Source organism: Panthera onca, chromosome B3, assembly GCF_046562875.1.
Source record: "Panthera onca isolate mPanOnc1 chromosome B3, mPanOnc1 haplotype 2, whole genome shotgun sequence".
NCBI lineage: Eukaryota > Metazoa > Chordata > Mammalia > Carnivora > Felidae > Panthera > Panthera onca.
The window spans coordinates 121,164,323-121,181,156 of record NC_138344.1 but is presented as its reverse complement, the minus strand read 5'-3'; the positions used below and the strand labels follow the sequence as shown (position 1 = coordinate 121,181,156).

Sequence of the window (16,834 nt, the reverse complement as noted above, 5' to 3'; positions counted from 1 at the left end):
CCTCCCTCCCTCCCCAGCCAGTGGCGGGGGCCAGCAGAGCTTACAAAGAGGGCCCAGACAGCCATGATCTCTACACAAAGCAGCTCTAAAGGGAAAAAGGCTATTTGTGCTTCTCTGTGTCTGCCCTGTAGCCTCCAGAGTCACAGGGCTACCAGATTCTCAGAGACCAGCCCTTAGCAAGCTATGCTTTTGCTTCCATGTAAGACCCCTTCAGAATATAAAAAGGTTTCCTGGCCCCCTTTTTATTTTGATGTATACTGATAAAACACAGAGAAAACGGTGTCTGCTGATTCAAAACTATAGGCCGAGCTGATAAACATACGGTCCTCGTTTTGAGGGATTGCCCTTGTATTAATCAACCAGATGAGAAAGCAATAAACATTTATTTATTAATTTAGCCTTCACCCAGAGGAGAGGAATAGGCCAGATGAGTGAGCTATGACAGCCCAGGAAATTGGGGTAGTGGTGACACCATTATGCCTGCAGTGTATCTAAAGCTTTCTCTGCTTCCTCCTCATCCCTACTGAAATGCACGGGGCCAGGTGTCCCCACCCTCTTGGTGCCTCTCAGTACCCACCTCAGAATAGTAGAGTCAGGAAGAGGAAGGACATAGGAACAGGGGGCAAGGGGTGGGGCTCTAGGCATGAGCTTCTGGTCCGGATAAAAACCTTCTGCTGTCCTCCCTTCTCCCAAATGAGAGCTCCCCCTGGGTCTCAGGGTGATTCCGGGTGTCTAGAGGCTGAAGGCATATGCATTAGTTCGAACCCAGGCTCTGTCACTTCTCCGCTGTATGACCTTGGGTGTGTGACTTAGCTTCTCTGTGCCTCAACCTCCTCATCCGCACAATGGGGATGACTGAACTTCTGCTGAGGATTAACAAAGCTGTCTTATGCTAAAGGCTTAGCACAGTGTCTGGTACGTAACAAGAGCCCAGTAAACAGTGGCAGTAATTATGAACTAATACTCAAATAGAGCTTGCCACGGGCAGGCCCTGTTTAACGGCTTTACATATATTGTCACATAATCCTCACATCTCTGTTTTACAGATGAGGAAACTGGAATGTGAAGATCACACGGCCGTGGATGGGGGATATTCAGACCCAGGCAGACAGGCTCCAGAGTTGGGGCTCTCAACGCCTCTGTACACAACAACGTGGATCATTATGGGTGTTGCCCCTGGCAAACTGAGCTCTCAACACCCCCCCCCCCCAGGCCTCCCTCCTTCCGAGAGAGTGGGGAGCAGGGAAGGAAGGAGCAGATGACGGCTAACACATCCACATCAGCGCTGAATCCAGATCCCCCCAGTTGGTGGCTGAAGTCGGCAGAGCGCCCCAGCCCACTCCAGGGGAAAAGGGGGGGGGGGGGGGGGGGGCAAGTCTACGATGCTGAGAGGGGTGGCCAGAGCGCCGCCCCCAGGAGGGGAGGGAGGGGTGGCGGGGTTGAGGGGTGCCCAGCTGCCATCCCCGCCGCCTCCTGGCCCCCACTCGCTGGCGCCCAAGTGGGAGGACGGCAGCTGCCCGCTCCCTCCTCCCCACGTCCCCGCTACCTGCCCAGTCCCCGAAGCGAAGCGTGAGGAGGCTGCGAGCCAGCGGGGCCGAGCCCACAACTTTGCAGCCTCGGGGAGCGTGAGAGCCGGCGTCCGGGGCTCCTCTTGTCCGCGACCCGAGCTCGGTGAGTTCATTTCCCCACCCCTCTGCGGCGGTGCGGCGGCGGCGGCGGCGGCGGCGGCGGCAGCGGCGGCGCGGGGGGCGGCTTCCCCGGCGTCCAGGAGGCGGTGGCCGAGACGCCGGCGGCCGCCCGCGCCGCCAGCCTCGCTAGGGCTCCCGGCCGTGCCGCCCTCCGCCGCGGGCGAGGCGGCCGCCAGTGCGGAGCGGACAGCTCCCCGCGCCCCCGGACCGCCCGGGCGGTCTCCGCGCTCCCTGATCAGGTGCAGGGCGCGGGGGCCGCCGGCCGAGCGCCCCTCGCTCCCCCAGTCCCTATCCGCCTGCCAGGCGCCGCGGCGCATCTGGAGGCTGCTCCCGCGCCCCCCTGGCGACCGGCGTGGGGAAGACACTTGCTTCGCCGGAGACCGGAGCCGAGGGCTCTCTGGGGTGGGCAGCGCCGCCGCAGCCCCCGGGGGCGCCTGGGTGGGGGCGGTGCCCGGCCTCTAGCGACCACCCCCGGGCTTGCTCCGGGCTGAGTTCCTGTCGAGGAGATTGGCTCGCGCTCCCTGTAGCGGCCGCAGGTCCCCGGGGGCACTGGCACCTGCAAAGGGGACTCCAAGGTGATCGATCGCCCAATCCGGACGGGACAGCCTGGACGGAGGCCTCGTGGCATTTGCCCATCCTGGGTGCAGCCGCCTTCCCAGAACTTTTCCTGCGCCTAGGGCTCGCCGGCTCCTTAGCCCCTGGAAAAGTTCTCTCGGGCGCCGGGAATCCTATTTCCCGGTGGCTTCCGAAGCTGGGCAGGAACCAGGGCTTTGGGGGTCAGGGTAGAGTGGGGAATGAGGTGGGGGTGTTCGGCAGCAGGGGGTAGATCCGCCGAAAAGGCTGGCCAAACATCCACTCCTTCGCCCAGGGCGGGCTTGTTGGCATCGAAAGGGTTTCGGCGCCATCGGGGTTGTTTGGGTTCTCGCTTCAGGAGGGTGGGGGGAGGGCGCGAAGGGGGATTTTAATTTCGTCGCTTCAAATGAAAACGCTCTTTGCAAAGAAATAGCCAGGGCAGCCAGCGTCGGGGAGATGGGCTGACCAGGATCGGCTGACACAGGTATTCCGACTGCGCCCCCCTTCACCTCACCTGGTGCCTGAGCGCGTGTGTGAATGTATTGATTGTTTTAATTGATTTTTTTTCTAAAAGCCAGGTGGCAGCGGCTGCGTGTGTGATACACAGATATATACATACACAAACACAGATACCCAGGCACACACAGATTACACGGACAGAGTCATGCACAAGGAATGCCCCCCACATATACACACACACTCACCACACCACAACCACCACACACACACACACACACACACACACACAACACACACACACACACACACACACACACACACACACACACACATTACAGACCTATAAGCACACATACCTCCAAGGAGCCTTAGGTTAGGGGTGTGGTCCCTGAGTATTGCCCAACATTGGGGGAGGGGGGTGGCCAGAGGGTCAGAGAAAAGGAGGTAAAGCAGGACTTCCAACAGGTCATTTCTCTTTGCCCCACTCCAAATTCTTTGCTTTCTCCTCCAAGGGAGTCTGGAGGAGAAATCCCAAACCTGGGCTCATTTCCACTGCCATGAAGGAGCGGAGCGCTGGCCCCACGCCCTTCATTCCCCCCACCCCCTACCCCCCAGACTGCCTCGTTGTGCCTGATTCCAGGGTTCTAGAGCCTCAGAGGTTGCTCAAAAACCAAGCGGGCACTGGGAGATAGGGCCTGACCCCCAGAGGCCAGTTGGGTCTTGGGGTTTGACACCTGCTTGGGCTCGGATTGGGGAAGAGAGGAGGCGTGATCCAAGGGACAGGGGTGGGGAGCTTGGGTTTCAGTGGGGCGGGAGCGACCAATCGCGCCCCCTGGACACTGCAGTAAGTCTTCCTCTCACCCTGGGCCCCTTAGGAATGTAATCGAGGATGCTGGCCCTGAGGCTGCTCAACGTGGTGGCCCCCGCCTACTTCCTGTGCATCTCCCTGGTGACCTTCGTGCTGCAGCTCTTCCTCTTCCTGCCCAGCATGCGCCAGGACCCCTCGGCCGCCTGGCTCTTCTCTCCCGCGCTGCTCCACGGGGCGCTCTTCCTGTTCCTCTCAACCAATGCCCTGGGCAATTACGTCCTGGTCATCCAGAACTCCCCGGACGACCTGGATGCCTGCCAGGGGCCCTCGACCAGGAGGGCCCCGTGCCCCCCGCCCAGCACCCACTTCTGCCGCGTGTGCGCCAGAGTCACCCTGAGGCACGATCATCACTGTTTCTTCACCGGCAACTGCATCGGCGGCAGGAACATGCGCAACTTCGTCTTGTTCTGCCTCTACACCTCCCTTGCCTGCCTCTACTCCATGGTGGCCGGGGTGGCCTACATCTCAGCAGTCCTTTCCATCTCCTTCGCCCACCCCCTGGCCTTCCTCACGCTCCTTCCCACCTCCATCAGCCAGTTCTTCTCCGGTGAGTGGGCCTTGGCAGGCAGGTTGTGCCCTACATAGGGACCCTCCACCCCAACCCCAAGTTTGCCAGATTTAGTAAAGAAAAATACAGGATGCCCAGTTAAATTGTAACTGCAGATAAACAATGCATAACTCTTTTAATATAAGTATGTCCTAAATATTACATAGGGCATACTTATATTATTTTTAAAATTCTGTTAACGGGGTGCCTAGGTGATTCAGTTGGTCGAGCATCTGACTCTTGATCTTGGCTTAGGTCACGATCCCAGGATCGTGGGATCGAGCCCCGAGTTGGGCTCTGTGCTGATTGTGGATTCTCAATCTCTCTCTCTCTCTCTCTCTCTGCTCCTCTCCCCTGCTCATGCTCTCTCTATAAATAAAGAAATACATAAAGAAATATTCTGTTATGTAGCTGAAATTCAGGTTAACTGGGCATACTGTATTTTACCCGGCCGCCTCCCTCTCCAACCGCTGCCCCCACCCATCCTCATTCATCATCTCCTCCTTGTTTGCCACTGACTATTTGCTCATAGAATTGTGTGGCAATCCAGGCAGTACACTTGCTCTGTGCCAGACAGGGCTGGGTGCTGGCCATCCCTCCATGCAGTTTGTGAGGTACACCCATGCTATGACCTTCCTCTGCCTGGACTCCAGTCCTGTTCACACATTCCCCCAAGGATTTTGCCTTCCAAAGGTCTCGCCAACCAACCACAGTGAGACTGACCAGGGTGCCAGGCCAGCCCCCGCAGAAGGGTAAGCCCTACCCTCCTGCCCACTAAATTTGTCCCCACCAGGCTGTTCTCTAGCCTGCAGATGGCGCAGAGCAGGGCCACCCTGGTTAGAGATGCAGCCGTGGTTAATGGCTCCACCTTCACATCACAGTGCTGTGGCACTGGCGTGCGATTTGATCCTCCAGGGAGACTCTCACGCTTGCAGGAGCCAGGCATGTGGGCCTTCACACCAGCACTCTCTTGAGCACCCTGGTGGGGACTGTACTTTCTATAGTGTGCCCCCAAGGAGAGCTCCATGATTCCTGGCACAGAGGGACCTGGCTCCTGGCAGTTTACCTGGCCTTGAAATTCGCCCCTACCTCATTTCCATCCCTACCCTGGCCTTTGACTTCAGCTGACTTGTTTCTTACAGTTGCTAGCATGCATGCATGTGTGTGTCTGAGATTGTTATCTCCACCTCCCAGATGAAGAAACTTAGGCTCATATGGGATTGAATGGCTTGCCCAGGATCTTACTATTACTGACTAGCAGCCTCTGTCCCGCCCCCACCCCTGCTCAGGTGTTTAAACAACCCCCAGCAGCACAGGGAATCTCGCACACCATTGGCCTTTCAGGGACAAAGACAGACATTGCAGCTACATCCATTGAGATCCCAAGTTTAGTTTGATGTACCTGGGCTGGACCCTCATAAAAGTTCTGCTCCATTCTGGGGGAAGCCACCATTTTGGTCTTTGTTGGGTCTGCAGCCCGGTCCTTCACAGGAGCAGAACTGTTGTGTCCTTGGGTAGTGGGAACTCAGAAACTCGGGAAGGCCACAGCTGTGGGGTTGCCTTGAGGGCTGGTGGCTGAATTCGGCCCAGAACTTGGAACTCTGGGGCCTTCTGGATCTTGGCACCGGCCTAGGAGGCTGCTGGGACCAAAATAACCAGACCGGGGGAGGGGAGGTGGGCGGGCTAGGGGGTGGAGTGTGAGCACAGACAGGTGGAGGGATGAGGAGAGCCAGAGAGCCTGATTACACTTTCTTTTCCAAGTAGCATCATCACATCAGAATGAATGGTTCCAAAGGGAGGATCCTGAAATGGTTTGATTTGAGATAAGCCTGGGCTTGAGGCCTGTCCATATGTGCTAGGTTTGGGAGACAGGATAGAAGGGAAGAGGGGCTCTTACTTTGATCTGGGGGAGAACAAAGCCAGTCGGTGACTACCTTGGGGCCCAGATCCTTGTTGCAGCACCCCTTTTTACCTCCTCCCCATACCCACTGGGAAAAGGGGGCCAAGGTTTCTAATCTCCAACTCTCCCGTCCCACCCATCGTCCTCCTTTGCTGACCTTCCTTCTTCCCCCTCACCAGGCCTTCTCCCTCCCCGCCCACGCATGCACCTGACCCCATCAGTGTCTCCCTTCCTATGTCTTCTCCTTCTATTCTCAACCCGAATGGTTGTGGGCACACCCTCTCTCATCTGCTCAGGAGGGCAGGTGGACAGGAGGGAAGAGGAGGGGATAAGCTGTTTAATAGATTGAGCTGTCCACAACTGTGGTACCGACCTGAGTCAGATCTGCCACAAGAGCACAGCATGGCTGGGAGTGTTGGCCCTCAGCTTATGCCAAGGAGGTGGGAGACTAGCCAGTTCAATTTTGGAAGTTGTCCTTTCTTTGGGCTTCAGGGGGTTGGTACAGGTTGTGTCAGCCCTCTGAGTCTCAGTCCTCTTATCTGGGAAATGGAGATGACACCATCTGACCTGTGTCATTGGGATAAGTGTGCCAGCGTGGTTGGTGCCACCAGAAAGTCCAGTAGAAGGGAAGGGGGACTAGCATTTGCTGAACACATAGTATGTGGATTATCACATCCATTTTAAAGGCTCAGGAGCCAAAAGCTCAGCAAGGTTAAGTTGCTTCCAAACCACACGAGTGTGACTCCAACCCAAGATTTGGACTCAGAGCTGCTAGCCTCCAGAGCTCATACTCTTTCCACTGCACCACACTGCCTCTGGAGCTGCTTCTTGATGAACGAGCTACTTTGGGTGGAAAAGAGGTTCTTGTCCCTGGCTGTCTATTAAAGATGCTGGGTGATGATCTGTCAAAGGTGTTATAGATGCTTGGTAGGAAGCAGAGATGGAAAGATTGGATGGTGTGACCAATCAGGCCCTTTAGGAAAATTCTGTGATTTTCTAAAAGAAGAACTATTATTAAATAATTCAGAGGAGCTGAGGCAGCTAGGCTGAGCAACTTCAAACACTTCAAGAGAAAGCAGGTCCCCAGAATAGCCTTTTGTAGCTGCTGCAAGGGGCCAGAAAAAGGCCACGAGGTCTTTTCCGCATGTCTTGATTTAGTGCCAGAAAAAAGCCTATGGAAAACAGCTTCCATCAACTCAGGCTTATCCTTGCGGCTGAGTTGCAAGGCAGGCCCTGCACTTGACAGCTCTGATGTTCTCACATCACAGCTGGAGGGCCATCTTTGCCTGTCAGCATTCCTGGAGCCTGGAGGGCACCATGGTCCCGGGATCCTCCATCCTGCACGTGGCTGCCTGAGCTAACCTGTGCTGACAAGGAAGAAGTGGGTCAGAGGGATGGAACAGCCCTATGTAAGCCCTGTCCCACTGCCGCCCCATGCCAGCTGAGGGGCTGCTCCAAATGCCAGCTAGAGTGAGCTCTCCATCCCCTGGGCAGCTGGACTTATTTGTCTCCAACTTTGCAAGGAGAAACCTTTCAAATCTCCTAGGGCTGAGGGCAAGATGAGGCTGTTAATGAGCAAACCTGAATCTGGCCCACATCCTCCTGGCTGTGGAGTCCACCGCTGCTCAGACTGGACAAATTTTAAAAGCCCAACCCTCAGAGGTCTGGAAACTGAGGACTGGGGAAACCAGGGAAGAGGTGGGTTGGAGCCAGGGGAATGCTGGAGAAGAAGGATATGGTTGAGATTTGCAGAGGCTGAATAGATTGTAAGGTGGGGTCTCTGGAACAGGCACCCTCATCTCATTGGAAGGGGTGGAGGTTGGCTTGCACTGCAGGGAGAGAGGGGCTGAGGAGGGCTTTTGAGTTCTCTCCTGGACCCCATGCCCTAGCTGCTAGGCTGGTCAAGGTAGGTGTCTCTACCATGGCTGCCAAAGCTGCAGCCCATCCAGGACTCAAAGCCCTGGAAAGAAGGAGAAAGCTGGCTGGTCTTGGGAGTTAAATGTGAGCCCTTCTTGGATGTAGTCTCCTCATCTATAAATGACCCTCATCAGGGAGCATTGCACTGAGTGTGAACCAGAATGCTGGTCACTTTGTACACCATTTCCCTGAATCACGCAACCTTATGGAGTCATTGTTATTATGCCCATTTTACATATGAGCAAACTGTAACTTGGAGAGATTAGATAATTTATACAAGGCCACAGAGCCGGGAGAGTCAAACTTAGCATAGATTGACCACCCCAGTTCTGACGAAGAGTGTGGGATCTCTTATTCAGTGGATGTTTAAAACCAATGATAGAGAATGCTAGTTTGGAGGGGTTTGGAGAGGTCCTGCCCAAGGCAGGGAGCTAGACTGATGATCTTGGGGGCCTCTTCCAGCCTTAGCAGGCCCTGGCTGACAGCTCTGGCCAAATGTTCTCGTGGCCATACTGTCCTCTTGTTAACATTAATGACTGAATTATTTTCTAAGTCAGCGCTCTGCACTGCCCTTGGAGCTTGTGACTTCTTCTTGATGACTAGGCCCTGTTCTCCATCATGCTGTCATTTTCCAGAGTCCTCCCCGCCAGTGTTCCCAGTTCTGTAGGGAGATGGGGCTGCAGTCAAGGCAACTGCCCAGGAGCCAGCTCCCTCCCTTGCATCCTCAGCTCACCCCCCTCTGCTCCTGAAAAAACACCTTCTCCCTGTTTCCAGATCACAAAGAGAAGGTAGAGCAAGACGGCATCTCTGACTCTAAGGAAATGGTGGCATCTAGGCACTGCCAGGAGAAGAAGCTACCTTCTCTTCTCCCCCACGTCCCCCAGTTCTCCCCTCTCACTTCAGGAGCCGTGGGCACTAAGAAAAAGTTAGGGCAACTAGTTCATCCTTCCTTCCCTCGCTGCAGCGCTGAGACTGCTACAGCATATAGCTTCAGTCTCATTAATCTCCCTCCTTCCCTAGTGGAAAGCGCCTGCATGGATCGCAGTTCAGTACGTGGCCTGGGTGTAAAGCGATTCTGGTCTTTCCCCTCCCCCCTGCAGGAGCTGTCCTCGGTTCTGAAATGTTCGTCATCCTCATGCTCTACCTCTGGTTTGCTATCGGCCTGGCCTGCGCCGGCTTCTGCTGCCATCAGCTGCTGTTGATCCTGAGGGGGCAAACCCGCCACCAGGTGCGGAAGGGGGTGGCGGTGAGGGCCCGGCCCTGGCGCAAGAACTTACAGGAGGTCTTCGGGAAGAGGTGGTTGCTGGGCCTGCTGGTCCCCATGTTCAATGTTGGAGGTGAGAGCTCCAAGCAGCGTGACAAATAGCAGGCATTCCCATCATTTCTGTGTGTGTGTCTTAACTCCTCCTGAACATAAGACCGTGGCACTCTTGTCTCCGCCCATGACCCAATACAACCTTGAGCCAGTAAGGTCCTAGCATCCATCCCTGGTCTGTGACATATAGAGAACAGCGTTGGCTGGTGGATTGTGGCTAGAAGGAAAAATGGCCACTCAGGCATTGCTAGGCTCCCAAGAGCCAGACAACTGCTAGGAGGGCTCTGCTTTTGTTCCTTCCCCCTTGGAGCCCCTGCTTTCCCCCTCTGCCAGGCTCATCCACTCTCTCCCATGTCTCATGTCATCACTGCTATTGGCTAGAGCTCTTCCTCTCAGACCCATGTTAGGATGGAGAGTGGATTCTTGCTGTTGGTATGATGCTCCCAGGACCTAGAGGTAGGCAAAAATGTTTAAAATTACCATGTGTGAGAGATAGCCAAGTCAGCTCTGCCAACTGCTAGGGAGGTTGAAAAAGGAGGGGTGTGTTCTTATTCTCTCTGTGGATTTGTGAGCAGTGGAAGGGAAACTCAGGAGCTTACTGCCCCACCCCCAAGTTGCAAAACCTTTTCTCTGGGAGACAGCAGCCAATGGCCTGGATTTTCTAGGTGCTGTGTCTTTCCATCTTGCCCCATATGTCCACCCCAGCCCAGTCTGGGACCTGCCTTGATGCTTCCTTTCCTTGGCACTCTTGTAGCTTTCCCTCTGATGTCTAGTCTTTGGGGTCTTTGTTAGATGTTGGGAAGGCAAGAAAGAAGGAAGAAGGAAAGGAGAAATACTGATAAGTGGGAGAAGCATGTGGTTGCATGACCATACAGAAGGGGACGTGTGCATGTGTGTGTGTGTGGGGGGGTGGTGGTGGTGAGGAGTGTTGTGAAATTAGAAAATGCTTAGAGGAGGGGAGGAGAGAGGTCACACAGAGGTTGGGCACTGGGATATTTGGGAGATGAGAATGAGAGGGGCAAATAGGCTCATTTCTGAAGGACATTCTAGCATCTAAAGCTGTTCAGTATTTGAAAAGCTGCCTGGGGAAGTAAAGAGTGTCCCACTGGAGGTATTCCAGCAGGGACTGGTCAGTCATCTGGCAGGCATGCTGTGGAAAGAATTTCTGCACAGGGTCAGGAAAGGGAAGATCCTTTCCCACCCCCAAGAGTCTAATGTCCTCTTTGTGACTGCCAGGTCCAGAGGCAAGACCTGTAGAGATGCCTGTGAAGTATTTGCTTTCACGAAGCAGGAAGAAGGCATGGAAGGGTCTGAAAATCATAATGCAAACCTTCAGGACCCTACTTTGCCACTGAGGAGGGGTCTCTGGTGAGACAGGACAGACTGGGTGTTAATGCTAGCCGAGGGGGTTGGCATTTGAGGAAAGGGAGATGGAGCAGTGTCAGGGGCAGGTAGGGGCCGTAGCGGGAGAGCAAGGCTGGAAGGTCAGGCAGTTGTGAGGCCAGCCTTGGTTATCTAATTGGCTCTGGATGGGGGCACTGCTCTGTGTTCTGGGGCCCAGAAGATCGAACCTCTGGGGCATATTTGGGAGTGGGGACAACACAAATGCCCCTTCTGACTGGATCCCAAGGCCAGTCTACCACCCGTGCAGGCAGCAGAGCTGAAGCCCACGCCCTACAGTGTCCAGCTGGCGGCCACAGGCACCCCAAGCATTGTCACACAACACTATGAGTTCTTGAGCAGAGCTCAGGAGCACTTTACCTTGGTCCTGCCTTCATGCCCCCTACAGGGCTAATGTAGTAATGGCACCACTGGCTCACACTCCCTCCCATTTTCATTCATTCATGCATCCTACATATATTTCTTGAGTGCCAACTCTGTGCCAAGTCTCTTCCGGGCACCGGTATACAATGATGAACAAGGCACACTCGTTGTAATGAGCACTGGGTGTTATATGTAAGTGATGAATCACTAGATTCTACTCCTGAAACTAATATTACACTATATGTTAACTAACTGGAATTTAAATAAAAACTTGAAACAAACAAAAATGATGAGCAAGACAATAAAATCTCTGCCATCAGGGGCATCTTGTCCCTGCCCCACCCACTGAATCCCACCCCTTGGAAAATGGTTACTCTGCCATCTTGGTGTCAGCAGGGCAGGTCACTTGGAGGGGAAGGATATTGCAGAGAAGGCTGAAGAGGAGCCCGGGCTGGCTGGATGAAGGAATCATTGGGGAGCATCTTCACCCCCTACTTCTGGCCATACTGAAAAAGTGGGAGTGGAAGGGAAGAGATTCCTTGGGAAATCCAGACCTTGGCTCTTCCCTGACTGCAGAGCTCAAGCTTGGAAGCTAGCCATGCCATTCCCAGCCTCCTGGAGGCTCAGCACTGTGAGACTTGACATGGGGAGAGGAACTAAAAGGGAGACCTGCAGGAGTCGGCTTCTGGCCAATTGGTCAGTGGGTGGTGACGGGGGGGGGGGGTTACCAGGTGTGGGACTTGAGTAGCATTTGTACACATGTCCCTGTATTGTTGATGAAGAGCATCAATAAAACATGTGGTGTTAAATTGGATTTGATGTGATCACACGGGCACTGTGGTTGGTAGCAGGGCAGGCAAGGCTGGAATGCACCAACACAGTCAAACAAGCTGTTGAAATATTTAAGGTAAGTATTAAAAATACTTCTGTTCTAGTAGGTAAGTAACCATTGTCCAGACTCCCTGAGAACCCACTCCTGCTGCCCCAGCTGCTCCTGCTCCTCCCCTGGACTCCTGGCTAGCTTCAAAATCCAGCAATGAAAAGGGCAATGCCTGTTACCTGCATGGAACCCTCAGGAGTTTATTCCAACCCATCAGTCAGTGTCCTTTGTGACTGGTCAGGGTTTGTGCTGTGTGGCTGGTAAACGTGTGGATACCACCCCTTGTTGGTAGCAGGTCTATGTGCTGGGATCATGGACCCATGGGGGCCAGGGGTAGAATGTGTAACGTAGGAACCTTCCTCTTCCTCCTCCCACTCCTTCCCATGTCAGAGGACAGGTGGGGAGAGAATGAAGAGGAGAAGCCACTTGATCCTCCATCACAGGTAGAGCTGACTGCCCCCTGAGGATCAGACAGGGCCCCCTGACCTCTCAGCCCCTACAAAACTTGAAGACTTCAGGCTGCCCAGTCCTGAGGGCAGCTGAGAGTGGGTTAAGCCCTGCAGGGAGGGAGTGGTCCCTGAGCAGATGAATGGGCATGACCTCTGATGCATCCTAAAGATGAGCAGGCCTGGACTAGTAGAGGCACAACTACAAAGTGTTAGTTCTTCTTGGGCTGTTGAAGAGCCTTCAGCCTAGGCCAGTGTTGTATATAGGTCTGTGTTCCCTGGACACATGCCAACGAGCAACCAAAAAGGCAGACCCAAGATATGCCGGCGGTGGGGTGGGGAGGGGATGAATGGAGCTGTGACTAATCTTCGGCACATTGTAGAGCATGGGCTGTCTACACTCCATGGGGCAGACACACCTGCCTTTTCACCATTGTATCCTAAATGCCTAGCAGGGGCTAGGCATATAGTAGGTGCTCAGTAAATATTGACTAAATGAATGCTTAGATTTTGTGCTCATTTGCTCACTCCACATCTCTTCTTTGCTGTGCACACTGTGGGGCTGGAAGACAGATGAGACAACACTGTCCTCCAGGGGTTCACATCCTGGGAGAGGTTGCTGGGAAGCCCCAGAAGAGGAAGAGAGCATGTCCAGCTGTAGGGACCAGGGAGCTTCCATGTGTGCAGAGCTTGGAGGAATGGATGAGATTTGAAAAGGCAGACATGGATAAGAAGGCTTTCCAGGAAAAGGGAACTGGCCTGGAGCCCTGGAGTGATCATGGGATGGTGAGCATAGCGGCCATCATGGAGAAGCAGGTGGAATTAAATCTGGGAGTTGAGAAATCCTTATCAAAATAACACCAGCATTCTTCACAGAACTAGAACAAACAATCCTAAAATTTGTATGGAACCAGAAAAGACCCCGAATAGCCAAAGCAATCTTGAAAAAGAAAATCAAAGCTGGAGGCATCACAATCCCGGACTTCAAGCTGTTACAAAGCTGTAATCATCAAGCCAGTATGGTACTGACACAAGAACAGAGACTCAGATCAATGGAACAGAATAGAGAACCCAGAAATGGACCCACAAAATGTATGGCCAACTAATCTTTGACAAAGCAGGAAAGAATATCCAATGGAACAGAGACAGTCTCTTCAGCAAATGGTGCTGGGAAAACTGGACAGCGACATGCAGGAAAATGGACCTGGACCACTTTCTTACACCATACACAAAAAGAAACTCAAAATGGATGAAATCCCTAAACGTAAGACAGGAAATGATCAAAATCCTCCAGGAGAAAGCAGGCAAAAACCTCTGACCTTGGCCATAGCAATATCTTACTCAACACGTGTCCAGAGGCAAGGGAAACAAAAGCAAAAATGAACTACTGGGACCTCATCAAGATAAAAATCTTCTGTACAGCAAAGGAAACAATCAGCAAAACTAAAAGGCAACCAGGGAATGGGATAAGATATTTGCAACTGACATATCAGATAAAGGGTTAGTATCCAAAATCCATAAAGAACTTATCAAACTCAACACCCAAAAAACAATCTAGTGAAGAAATGGGCAAAAGACATGAATAGACACTTCTCCAAAGAAGACATCCAGATGCCTAACAGACACATGAAAAAATGCTCAACATCACTCATTATCAGTGAAATACAAAACAAAACCACAATGAGATACCACCTCACAGCTGTCAGAATAGCTAACATTAACAACTCAGGCAACATCAGATATTGGCGAGGATGCGGAGAAAGAAGATCTCTTTTGCACTGCTGGTGGGAATGCAAACTGGTGCAGCCACTCTGGAAAACAGTATGGAGGTTCCTCAAAAAATTAAATATAGCACTACCCTATGCCCAGCAATTGCACTATTAGGTATTTATCCAAGGGATACAGGCGTGCTGTTTCAAAGAGGCACATGCACCCCAATGTTTATAGCAGCGCTATTGACAATAGCCAAAGTATGGAAAAAGCCCAAATGTCCATCGACAGATGAATGGATAAAGAAGATGTGGTATATATATATACAACAGAGTATTACTCGGCAATCAAAAAGAATGAAATCTTGCCATTTGCAACTACATGGATGGAACTAGAGAGTATTATGCTAAGTGAAATTAGAGAAAGACAAAAATCATATGACTTCACTCATATGAGGAATTTAAGATACAAAACAGATGAACATAAGGGAAAGGAAGCAAAAATATATAAAACAGGGAGAGGGAAAAACGTAAGAGACTCTTAATTATAGAGAACAAGCAGAAGGTTGCTGGAGGGGTTTTGGGAGGGGTGATGGGCTAAATGGGTAAGGGGCATTCAGGAATCTGCTCCTGAAATCATTGTTGCACTATATATGCTAACTAACTTGGATGTACATTAAAAAAAATCTGGGATTGGAGATCTGAGCAGAGGGGGCCTTGAATGGCAAGCTAAGAGATCTGGACCAAAGTTGACAGGGGAACCATTGAAAGTTGTGAGCAAGGGAACTACATGATTAGAAATATATTTCAGAAAGTAGGGCTTTGGTGGGTAGACCAGAAGTGGAGATGGTGGAGGGACTCAAGAGGAGGCATTTGCTATGAGCTGAGGGTGACATAACCAGGGTTTGGGTGGGAATACTGGCTGTGGGCTGGTAAGGAAGGGAAAGTATCAGAGCCATTTCACCGACATGGAGCATGACTGGAGGGGTCCTGGGGAGAAGGCCCAAGATGATCCTGAAGGTGAAGACAGAATGGTCAAGGTGACCTCAAATGAAAGGCCATCAGGAGCAGAGAAGATCATGACCCTGGGATTCAAGGTAATGGGGATCACTTGCCTCTGTCAATGGCCCATCTGTTGGTGATTGATGCTATTGTTCTTAACTAACCTCTCCGTAATCTTGCGCTGGAGGAAGAGATTCATGGCAATCTGCACATCGTGCCATGCAGCACAACCTTCTGGCTGCCAAAGCTGGGAGAAACCATCTGCCTGCGGCAATAGAGGTCACGAGTCCTTGAAGCAACCTGAGCCCCCACCTGCTATAATGAAGAAACCAATCCTTAGGTCCCAGCAGCCACTTTTTAGCCAGTCTCCTTTCCCAGGATCATGGTTGTCTTGTCACTTCATGAATTTGGTCCTCCTGGCTCCTCTCTGTACTCAGAATCCTGCAACTGGCCTCACTGCTCCCCACATCTCCCTCCTCTGGGCATGCTCTCAAGGATGCTTGGAAGGCAGCTCCTCCTGCTGGGGGGAAAGGGAGGGGACGGGTAGGGAGCTAGGATGCATTGCTCCTGCCTTATCTGAGATGCTTTGGAGATAAGGCAGAACCTTGGACCTGGTCACCAACCAGGGTGAGCCTGTTGGTGGGGTTGGGGGGTCTGGGATAGTTCCTGATGTTGGTTTCTGCTTCTGTCCTCATTCCTCTCTCTGTGGGTAGTGCTGGCCCAGCTCCTCCATTCATTCCTCAGGCATTCATTGATGCCGACTCCATGCCAGGAATGATGCCAAGAACCAGGAATGCAAAGATTAATGAGACCTATTACCTGACCCCGGGAAGACCAAAGGGACGAGGACCAACTGCGGACAGTTATGAGGGAGGACAGGGTGCCACAGGAGGAGGAGAGCACCCTCTCGGCGGGTAGGCTGGAAGACTTCCCAGAGGAGGCAACGTCAAATTTATACAGGATGATTAGGAGTTGCCAGACAGGAAAGCAGGGCTGCAGGTAGGAGTACAAGTAGAAGGGACTGTGCAGGGGCTGGAATGCCAGATGATTCCTGGGAGTTGTGAGTCTCCATTAGGAGTGATAGGGCATGAGTAAGCATCCTGTGGTCACAGTCAGAGTTTACTCTTCAGGCCACGTTCCCCATGGACCTGCCTCTTCCCTCTGATCGCTTCTTACAGGCTGTCCTGCTTGGGTGAGTCAAGCACAAACTGATGTCTACTTTTTTTCTAATGATCAGCACGATCCTCCACATTAGAGACCAAAGGCAGAGGGTCACGTTTATTTCCCCAGGGTTCAGTCCAAAGCTGTTGGAGAACTCAAACTGGGGACATCAGAGACACTTGGGCTCAAAGAAGAGCCTCTGGGAAGAACTCCCCATCACTCTTTCCTTCCCATAGAACTTCAGCAAGGGGGTTAGAAGGAAGTCATTTCTACTAAGATGGCTACCAGGGGCTCAGGAAGAGGGGCGACCTTTCATGATGTACAATCCTCTCATCCTGACTGGCGAGGCCCATGTTCCTTTCATGGCCCTCTGCACTGCCCTCTCCCCACACCATCACCTAGTGGCCCCCGCATGTTTCTTCCGTTAGCCCTGACTGGTCCAGGGAAGTTGTCCCTCCTGTATGGGTTTTGTCCCTCAGCTGAACCTTGGAGGGCAGGAATGGCAATGGTGGAATTCTCTGGTTTCCCCTAGCACCTAGCATATAGTATACAGCACTGACACCATTGTTGATGCATGAGTCACAATGAGTAATAATGACCAACAT

General features: G+C 52.7%; 1 protein-coding gene across 3 annotated transcripts; it reads left to right on the top strand.

Annotated features, from left to right (window-relative positions):
* Window positions 1-1,059: 1,059 nt before the first annotated feature.
* ZDHHC22 (zDHHC palmitoyltransferase 22) lies at window positions 1,060-9,318 on the top strand. Of its 3 annotated transcripts, none has more exons than XM_060620381.3 (3): window positions 1,060-1,671; window positions 3,596-4,135; window positions 9,053-9,318. In XM_060620381.3, exons 2-3 carry the CDS (start codon window positions 3,610-3,612, stop codon window positions 9,316-9,318), a joined length of 792 nt encoding a protein of 263 aa, XP_060476364.1. In that variant the 5' UTR covers window positions 1,060-1,671; window positions 3,596-3,609. The 3 variants fall into 3 exon arrangements, with proteins under 3 accessions (XP_060476364.1, XP_081652104.1, XP_060476365.1); XM_081795978.1 differs by lacking the exon at window positions 1,060-1,671 and adding an exon at window positions 1,746-2,263; XM_060620382.3 differs by lacking the exon at window positions 1,060-1,671 and adding an exon at window positions 2,291-2,745.
* Window positions 9,319-16,834: the final 7,516 nt, after the last annotated feature.

Excerpts from the sequence above, each read along its gene's own strand:
- ZDHHC22 (XM_060620381.3), top strand. The coding sequence starts at position 3,610 with ATGCTGGCCCTGAGGCTGCTCAACGTGGTGGCCCCCGCCTACTTCCTG. Across the intron at positions 4,136-9,052 it reads CATCAGCCAGTTCTTCTCCG|GAGCTGTCCTCGGTTCTGAA; the intron begins GTGAGTGGGCCT and ends TCCCCCCTGCAG.